Source organism: Hevea brasiliensis, chromosome 2, assembly GCF_030052815.1.
Source record: "Hevea brasiliensis isolate MT/VB/25A 57/8 chromosome 2, ASM3005281v1, whole genome shotgun sequence".
NCBI lineage: Eukaryota > Viridiplantae > Streptophyta > Magnoliopsida > Malpighiales > Euphorbiaceae > Hevea > Hevea brasiliensis.
This window is the reverse complement of record NC_079494.1, coordinates 107616639-107626211: the sequence shown is the minus strand read 5'-3', so window position 1 is coordinate 107626211 and position 9573 is coordinate 107616639. Positions and strand designations below refer to the sequence as shown.

Below are 9573 nucleotides of genomic sequence, written 5' to 3'. Positions count from 1 at the left end.
GCATTGGACAGAAGTTTGGTCCCTTTTTGCATGTCCAGTCACTCCACATTCTTTAAAGCTAGCTATTCAAATCTATATGAGAACTCACTAAGTAACGTGCCTTCTTTAATGGCTGTCTATATCTTGTTTAATTTCGCTGGAATGGTTGGCATTATTAGCAATGTATTTTTTATTATTAATTTCTAAAAATAATTTCCAAATTTTTTATATACATGTAAAATGAAAAATACATTTTCTTATTATGATGTCACATTCATTGCGCAGAATTTTCAACTTGAAATCTTTCATTTATTTATTTTTTTAATTAAAGGGAAAGGAATCTTTCATTGAAAATTTCTAATAATTTTTTTAGTGTATCAATTGAAAAAGAAATGTATCAAATTTATTTAACCAATGGATTGAAATTAAATCATTTCATTTTGGCAATACACCTATGTGGACGCCCCAGTAACCCACACCCCAGTTGGGAAAGTGACAATTGGGTTGAGAAGCGTTACTGGGTCTGGGCTCACATTGCCAGCTCTAATTTGACTAGCAAAGCGACGGCGTTTTCTGATGCTGTGTGCAAACGCAAATGTCAGAAGAAGAGCTGTGTCTTACTCGCTGTACAGGAATGGAGGCGATCACTTCCCTTACCTCTAAAAACTTCCTCGCAAACTCGGTCTCGGTGGATTGGTGGCGCTGTTGCTTATTGCTCCATCTCTCATCAGGTAACCCCAATTTTAGCGAGTTTCATTATGTATTTAATTGTTCGTTGCTATAACAAGGTTCTGGTGAAGTAACTTTTCAAATGCACTTATTGATCGTTGGAGGCTCGTTTGAGTGGTTGAAATGTTTAATCTGGCGCTAGATTTCGCATTGGAGTGATCATAAAGAAGAGTGTGGAAAGCTATAGCAACAAATGAAGCTTGTACATGACTTGAACGATTTCCCTTTCACTTTTACTCCAGAAGCCACTCTTCTGGTAATTAATAATGGGGTTTGCTTTATACAACTCACTGATACCATTTAGACGTTTCTCTTTGATTGATATTGCAAATTTATTTTTCTTTTTTTTTTTTGGTAGGTTTTTGAAAAGCGGCAGAGTAGGTGTTCGTTCCTAAGCAAATGACCCGATGGTGGTGGGAATGACGCCACTAACTTGCATCTTTTTCCTTCTAGTATAAAGAGAGGGCTGGTCGTCCCCTGACATATCGAAGTGGAGGCCTCAAAGTCTGGTAGAATCATGTCATATTCGGACAACATTGAAGATACATTCTCCTATTCCCGGACTATTCCGAACATTGATAGCATTTCCTCTATCTCTTCCTGACAATGTCATGAATTTCTTGACAGATTCAGAAGGGTATGCTCACAATAAAGAGAAGCAAGCGTTATAATTTGATAATGCTGACTTGATTGTAAATTATCAAGAGTTAGTTACTGTTTGATTTAGTTCGAGACCGTCCATATTGTCCGAACAAGATTCGAAGACGTAAACCCTTCCTGCTTTTAGTAATAGAAAATATTCGTTTGGGTGTATGCCATTTTCAAAAACCACACCAAACTTGTTTACCAGGAAATGCCCCACGTGGTCTTGGCATCTCCTGCTCCAGCGGCGCAACTAATCATCGTGAACAACGCGAATAGGGGTCAATTTAGGTTAAGGTACTCCTTCTCTCTCAATCCACATGGGCCAAATCCCAAATCTCCTCCATTTCTGACTTGGTTTTCTCCTTCTGCAACTCAATCTATCCCTTCCTAAGAGTTGCACCAATTGAAAACGAACCTAATCCATGTCTATATCGCTTCGAACGACATTGCGTTTGGCGCTATCGTCTTTTGTGTTATTATGCTTTTTAGGGTTAGGGTTGGATTCAATTTATGCCGAAGCTTTGAAGGTACCTTTCAGGGTTAATGACGTGCTTCCGGTCTTGCCACGTCAGATCTCATGGCCTGTACTGAACAATTTTCATGGCGCTGTTGATTTGTTGCCGTATTTCGTTGGATCGGTGTCTCCCAAAAATGGCTCTATTCAGTGGAAAGGAGCTTGCTTTTATGAGAACGAGGCTCGCCTTGATTTCACCGAAGGTGATCGTGATCAACCTGGCTTGGGAGGCGGTGTTCTCCATGTCAAGGTTTGCTTTCTCTTGCCTTGCTGATTTTCTCCATGCTTTAATTGCTGTATAAACTACTGAAAATTGCTTTTGCTATCTATTTTTTTCTATTGTATTTAGATTGGATGCTTATGCGTTAATTTGATGCTATTTGTGTATTATATTTCTATTCCCCAGTGTTTCGTAGCTTAAACAGCAGAGGAAAATAGTAGAAAAGGATATACTTTGGTTTTATGGTCCAAAACAATGGCACAGTGGGTCAAATATTTAACTTTTACATTTTATTGGCATTTAGAATGGAAATCTTCTTAGTAGACTACTGATTTCTAGTATAAGTTATAAGCATATGGTTGATTGGTCAGTAGTACCTCCTGTTGAACTTGCGATCATCATAATTCCTTTCCCCCGTTTCACAGACATCTGCAGCGCACAGCTGGACCTGTATGGATTTGTATGTTTTTGCAACACCATATCGAGTTTCCTGGGATTATTACTTTTCTGCTCGAGAGCATACTCTGAAGTTTGAGTCATGGGAAGAACCTGCAGAGCAGGAATACGTATGGTTTTGTTCTTTATGGTTTGTTCTAATCTCTTGTTTACAACTTAAATTGTTAAGGATACCATTTCCCATGATCATTGTGCAGGTGAAGCAACATGGGGTTTCTGTATTTCTCATGCCGTCAGGAATGCTTGGGACCTTGCGTTCTTTAATAGATGTCTTGCCTTTGTTCTCTAACTCTGCATGGGGTCAGAGTGCTAACATAGCTTTTCTTAAGAAGCACATGGGTGTCACATTTGAGATACGTCCCAAGCCCTGGCATACTATCATTAATCCTGATGATGTTCATTCTGGTGATTTTCTGGCTGTGTCAAAGATTCGTGGTCGGTGGGGTGGATTTGAGACATTGGAGAAATGGGTAACTGGTGCATTCGCTGGTCATACAGCAGTTTGCTTGAAGGATGAAATGGGGAATCTTTGGGTTGGTGAATCAGGACATGAGAATGAAAAGGTATGCTCTGATCAATGTTACATGGCAGACAGATGTGAATGCATTGTGCACATATATGTTGTTTTAACCTTTACATGTGCATGTGCATCAGGCAGATTGATGTCTCATGTTCCTCTGTGTTTTCTGTGCTTGACATGTGATTCTGCTTTTGCTTTGTTTCTTCTCATTGCCAGCTGTTATTATGTGGTTAGAAGAATATTTATCTTTTATAATTGGAAAATATTTTGCATATTGAAACAAAAAGTGAAATGGAAATTTGTTTGGAAAACCTATTTTGATTTCTCTATTTTGTTGTTGAGCATCAATGCTTCATTTCCATACTAGGTTCCAAAATTGATTTAATTTTTCACTTAAAAGAAACAGTAGAGGTCAAGGATGATGTTGTTTTCTTCATTGATTTGCCTGAAACAGCACATCTAGAATCTTACCTAAGACCTCAATGCACTGTCTCTGTCATCTCTCTCTCTGCTTCAGATGCCATCGGTACTTTCTCAGATTTGCTAATACCCATTATAGAGCCATGAGAGGCTGGAACTTGATGAGAACAGTCATTCTCATGAATGACTTGTTACATTTGTAAGAGATTATTGTGAGATTTTCTTAAGATGCTCTTTCTAAAATTACAGTTAATTGAAAGAGAGCATTGTGTTGCTCACCATGGGTGGGAGTGAAGTCATTCTCATTACTTACTTTAAATTGGAAGAAGAAGAAGAAGAAGAAGAAGAAGAAGAATTTTCTTCCTTGTCTTCAGTTTTGTCAAGCAGAAAACGGGTAATGCTGGGCCTGGAATTCGCACATATATTGGTCTTTTGTGCCCAAAAGTGACAGATTATGAGCATAGAAACATTGTATGATGTTTTTTTTTAATAAATTTTTTAAGGCATTAAAATTAATGAAACTGAACTATTTGGTTTGAGACCAGAACATTATACTGAAGGGATTTCTTCCTTTTAGGTTGCCCCTTTAAGAGAGTTTTCTTTATGCCGTATGCTCATGTGAATTTCCAGGGTGAAGAGATTATAGAAGTAATCCCATGGGATGAGTGGTGGGATATTTCTCTAAAGGATAACTCTAATCCACAAATAGCTTTGCTTCCTTTACATCCAGACGTGCGTGCAAAGTTCAACAACACTGCAGCTTGGGAGTATGCTCAGAGCATGTCAGGCAAGCCATATGGTTATCACAACATGATATTTAGTTGGATTGACACGATAGCTGACAACTATCCACCACCTCTTGATGCTCACTTGGTATGAATCTCCACTAAGAATTTTGTAATTATTGTATGACACAAATAATTGAAATTGTGTTCTACACATACTGAACTATTGGTGCATGTTTGTGTATGCTTATTGCTTATACATGTGTTAAGTATGTGCATGCTAATAAACCTTAAATTGTGCAAAAAAAAAAAAAAAATTGAATATGATGTTTTTTGATACCTTCTTGTTGTAGTCAAAATTTAACATATAGAATAATTTTATATGACTTTTTCCTTTTCTCCACAAAAATGTGGGGAACAAAAAATCATCGTTGAGCTTTTTAGACTGGATTGTCTACAATTCTTTCATTATTATTTTTAACTGGGTGAATCTGGTTTCAGGTCATTTCTGTCATGTCTATGTGGACTAGGATTCAGCCTACTTATGCGGCTAATATGTGGAATGAAGCCCTAAATAAACGGCTAGGGACTGAGGTATTTGTCTTAATTTACTTTTTTATTCTTTTTTTTTCCTGAAGACATTTTTAATGGGAAAATTCTGAAGACATTTTTAATGGGAAAATACTTGCCAAGACTAAGTGTATGGCCCCATCCTATACACCAATCCAATGAATTTTGCCGTTAAAAATGTATATGACATCATCTACAATGAAATGATATCAATGAAAATATAGCTATTCTAGTCATCAAGGCTTTTGCCTGCAGGTCCATATATTTCTGATCAGGAGTCGTTGTAACTTTGACATTTTTTAAATTCTGGGGACTATAATTTCATAAAGTAAAAACATGAAACAAAATAATTCTACTGCCTACAATTTTATAGGAATGAAATGCATTCGAAATTTGTGGTTGTCAAAAGGGAGTGTTGTATTACTGATTTTATTCTCATGATGCCCTGGGCTTTAACTATACCGTACAGGAATTTTGTGTCCAAAATATTACCAATGAAAAGAAAAAAAATATAATATTCAAAGTCATATTTATATATTTATTTTATGTTTTAGACAATTACAAAAAAAGATTTATATTTCTGGTTGATATCTATATACTGTATAAAGTACTTGGTAGGCTAAACACATGCATGAGAAAGATATGTTTAAGAATAATTGATAGTTGTAACATGATTGGATGGAAGTGTAGCATTTTGGTCTTCAATTGAGTTTTTCCTTTCATCTTTCAGGGTTTGGACCTGTATGGAATTCTAGCTGAGGTTGAAAGGCGTGGCATAGCCTTCGATGAATTGCTCACTATTCCAGAGCAAGATGAATGGATGTACAGTGATGGGAAATCAACAACATGTGTTGCCTTTATCCTTGCAATGTATAAGGAGGCTGGAGTCTTTGGTCCCATTTCAAGCTCTATTCAAGTAACTGAATTTACTGTAAGTTATAAATGATTTACATTTTCAGACTTATTTAAATCACCGCCACCCTTTTAAACACTAGTTTATATGTTGTATGACATGTTGTCTAACTGTTGGCAGATTCGTGATGCATACACGCTTAAAATTTTTGAGGACAACCAAACAAACCTGCCTGGCTGGTGCAACAAGAAGGATGGCCAGCAGGCACAGCTCCCATTCTGCCAGATTCTTGGTGAGTATTGGATGGAATTGCCTGGATATAATAGCGTAGAGCCATATGCCAATATGAACGAAAACTGTCCATCCTTACCTCCCAGTTATGATAGGCCTGAGCGTTGTTAATTTGAAATCAACTAATTTGTTAGCACTAAAATGCTGTCCTTCCATCAAGTACACAATGTACCAGTTTCTTAGCTGCAAAGATGTATTTCGAGAACAATAAGTGGTATATATTTTCTCTTTCCCGCGTCCTACTGAAGATATGCAGAGGCAATGCTGTACATAAATGCTATTCCAGTAAAGACAGTATTGCTTATAGCAACTTCTTTCTTCTCATCTTCTTCACTTTTTTAAAACACCCTTAGAATAATTGTGGCTATAGGTTCAGGCCATCAGTCAGATGTTTATGTCCTGATTTAACTCATATATGAGCAATTTGTATCATCATTTCGTTCGAGTGTTGAAAGGTCGTTTATATATGTTTAATAATTGGACACGGCGCTTTAAATAGGACGTCTTGATATTTTAAAAATTTTAAATTGAAAGGTTTTGATTTTAATAGAACTGAGAGAGGCCGGCAATGGAGCGCTGGGGGCTAAAGAGAGAAGGAAGAGGCGAGTTTCATTATGTGGTGATCCACAAGACTAACCCTACGCAAAGTCTTTCATGATTTTCAAATTTTTTTACTTAAAATTGGATAAAGTTTTGTTAACCCATCAAAAAAGATAGAAAATAGAGATTTTTATAGATTTTCATTCAAAAATCTCTAAAAATTACACTTTAAAAAATTATTTATCTTCCTAAACACAACTTCCAAATACAATTCCAAAGTTTTTAAATCTTTAAAAAATCTTCTATTACTTTAAAAACCTTCTCCTAACAAAGAATAAGGTGATAAAAGTTCTTTTTGTGAGGTCCACTAAAGCTAAAGGTCTAGGCGTCCAGCTTTTAAACGTGTTGCTTTTCTTTTCCATTTCTTTCAAACTTTTCTTTATTTTCAATGGAATCATTGATTGCAAGACATAATCATCTTTCATCATAACCTAATGACAAATACTGATTGAAATGGGAAAGGCAAGAACATGAGTCCCATATTTCGTTTGTGCATGAAGCTAAGAATTTATTCAAGATCAAATTTCACCATCCCAAAGCTCCTCTACTGTCTTGAAAGGTCCCTTCTCTGAGATGTAGTCTTCTCCTCGACATCCTCTACTTTGAGGAATCTCACTGATCTGTTTGCTTTCTTCCTCGCTCAATGTCCAGTTAATTATGTCGAGGTTCTGTTTCATCCTCTCCTTGTTAAAACTTTTCACCAACACACAGGTCCCTTGCTCATATGCCCACCTAAGGCACATCTGAAAATTTTGTTAGAGAAAATGAATTTGCTGTTAGGTTTCAATTCATTGAAATTGCAGAACAAATATAAGATAATAGATTTGAAAAAAATTCTTGAAATTATGTCAACCACATGGAATTAGACTACGAATTCAGGATTTTCTTTATTTTTGTCTTTAGCCCTAAAAAGAAATAAGAACAACTAAAGGTTGAGAGAAGGCAAGCCAGTGTTAAGCACCTGAGCAACACTCTTTCTTTTGGCACTTGCAATCTGAATAAGCGTTTCGTTCTCCATCACCCTGTTGCTACCCCAAATGGTTCCCCTGGCTCCTAGAGAAGCATAAGCTGTCAACACTATTCCATTTTCCTTACAGAACTCCAGCAGCTTCTTTTGTTGCCATAGCGGGTTTATCTCTACCTTCAAGATCCCAACTTCTTTCATTTCCAATTACAAACCCCACAAAATAAAAAATGACTTTGCAAGAAAATAAATAAATAAACTGGAAAACTTACTTGATTAACAGCTGGAGGAATCTCTGCTATGGAAAGGATTTCCGAGAGTTTCTTACAGGAAAAATTGCTGACACCAATTGATTTGGTGAGTCCAATTTTCTGGCACTCTTCCATAGCTCTCCAGACTCCTTTAAAATCCATGGGTAAAAAATCCTCTTGCTTTATTGGGAACTCAAAGGTCCCTGGCCTCGAGCTCACGGGCCAATGGATCAGATAAAGATCAATGTACTTCAACTGAAGAGCCCTGCACAAGTATAAATGCATGTTAAAAAATCAAAAATAGAAGATTATCTTTGTTTTGATGGGCTTGAGAAATGAAGAAATTGCTGCAGTACTGGAGACTCTTTTGAAGGGCCGGCAGAACGAGATCGCTATGAGCATTGCTGCACCAAAGCTTTGAGGTAATAAAGAGTTCCTCTCGGGATTTAATCAAGCCACGAGAAAGTGCTTCGGCAATGGCTTCGCCTAGAGGCTCCTCTGTCAGGTAGAGTGCGGCTGTATCAAAATGTCTGTAACCAAGCTCAATAGCTTGAATAATCGCTGCTTTAGTTTCTTCTGGTGGCACTGGAGGAGAAGTTGCTGTGCCCATCCCCAGTAGTGGCATTCTCCGGTTGCTAGAGCTAAGAACCACTTCTGGGATGCTGATTGATGAATTGGTATCCATCTTTCGATCTCCAGCAGTAAGTAATAGATTTTCTGTAAGAAAATTTCAGTCTTCAAACTTGATTGTATTTTTTTTTTTTGGAGTAATGCCTTATCTGCAATTTGCAAATTATGCTATTCTTTTGGGTAAATGAGGGAACCCTAGCCGCCTTCTTTGTTTATCATGCAATTATGCAAGTCCGTCTTCTTTGTTTATTAAAATAACCAGCCGCCGCCGCCGCTGCCGCTTCTGTCGTTCATTAACTTGAGTGGCAATGTGGCAATTAGAGCTCAAACTGAATTTGTGAGGTGAATTCAACTTAATCCAACAAAAACTGACTCGAATCAAAATATCAAAATATAAAAAAAAATTAACTATGTTTAATTTGACTCTAATTATTAATGGCTTAATCTAAAATAAATTATTTATAAAAAAAATTCAATTAAAATCTTATAAAATTATTTTTTAAATAAAAATTTTTCAAATAAATTATTACATTTTAAATATGAAAATTAATAAAAAAATAAATTAAACTAAATTCTTATAAAATTTTACATTTTAAATTAAAAAAATAAGAATCAAAATCAAATTTCCCACAGCAATACCTAGCTTTACCTTAATTTTTCTTCCGTATATTTTCTTATTAGAATATCAAATTTAGGGACATGCAATCCATCCTCATGAAGAATTTATTCCTGCTCGAGATGGTAACAAATTGAGCACATAATTTTTAGAATTTGATTTGATTAAATTCTATTAAGACGAATTTAACTGTGTATAATTATTTTTAGGATGTATTTAAAATTAGTAAAATAGTATAAGTATTGGGTTGGCTTAAGTTTGATTTTTATATATCGAATACTTGAACTTATTTGTGTAAATAATCAAATAAATATAAAATATGTATTTTAATAATAAATTTATAAAGTTTTTTTGTATAAAATTTAAATATTTTATAGAATTATTAAGATTAAAAATACAAACTATTAATAAAAAAAAATTTATGTCAAAAATAAATAAAGAATATATTTTTTTTATATATTATTACTAAAAACATATAAAATTAAATGAGAAATAATATTTGAATGATAAAGTAATAATTGACTTTGAAACATATTTGAATAATTTAAAATAAATTTTAATTAAATTTATATATTAAAAATATTAATTAA

General features: G+C 35.2%; 2 protein-coding genes across 3 annotated transcripts; one reads left to right on the top strand and one right to left on the bottom strand.

Annotated features, from left to right (window-relative positions):
• Positions 1 to 527: 527 nt before the first annotated feature.
• LOC110643331 (uncharacterized) lies at positions 528 to 6246 on the top strand. Of its 2 annotated transcripts, XM_058138033.1 has the most exons (9): positions 528 to 710; positions 851 to 964; positions 1067 to 2117; positions 2513 to 2653; positions 2741 to 3106; positions 4114 to 4356; positions 4710 to 4802; positions 5509 to 5709; positions 5812 to 6246. In XM_058138033.1, exons 3-9 carry the CDS (start codon positions 1776 to 1778, stop codon positions 6031 to 6033), a joined length of 1608 nt encoding a protein of 535 aa, XP_057994016.1. In that variant the 5' UTR covers positions 528 to 710; positions 851 to 964; positions 1067 to 1775; the 3' UTR covers positions 6034 to 6246. The 2 variants fall into 2 exon arrangements, with proteins under 2 accessions (XP_057994016.1, XP_021651372.2); XM_021795680.2 differs by lacking the exon at positions 528 to 710 and having other exon boundaries at positions 818 to 964.
• A 637-nt stretch (positions 6247 to 6883) lies between these two features.
• LOC110643342 (non-functional NADPH-dependent codeinone reductase 2) lies at positions 6884 to 8610 on the bottom strand. Its single transcript, XM_021795696.2, has 4 exons — positions 8094 to 8610; positions 7759 to 8002; positions 7484 to 7663; positions 6884 to 7265 (listed from the first exon to the last, which is right to left on the bottom strand). The coding sequence occupies exons 1-4, from the start codon at positions 8420 to 8422 to the stop codon at positions 7041 to 7043; spliced, it is 978 nt and encodes a 325-aa protein (XP_021651388.2). The 5' UTR covers positions 8423 to 8610; the 3' UTR covers positions 6884 to 7040.
• Positions 8611 to 9573: the final 963 nt, after the last annotated feature.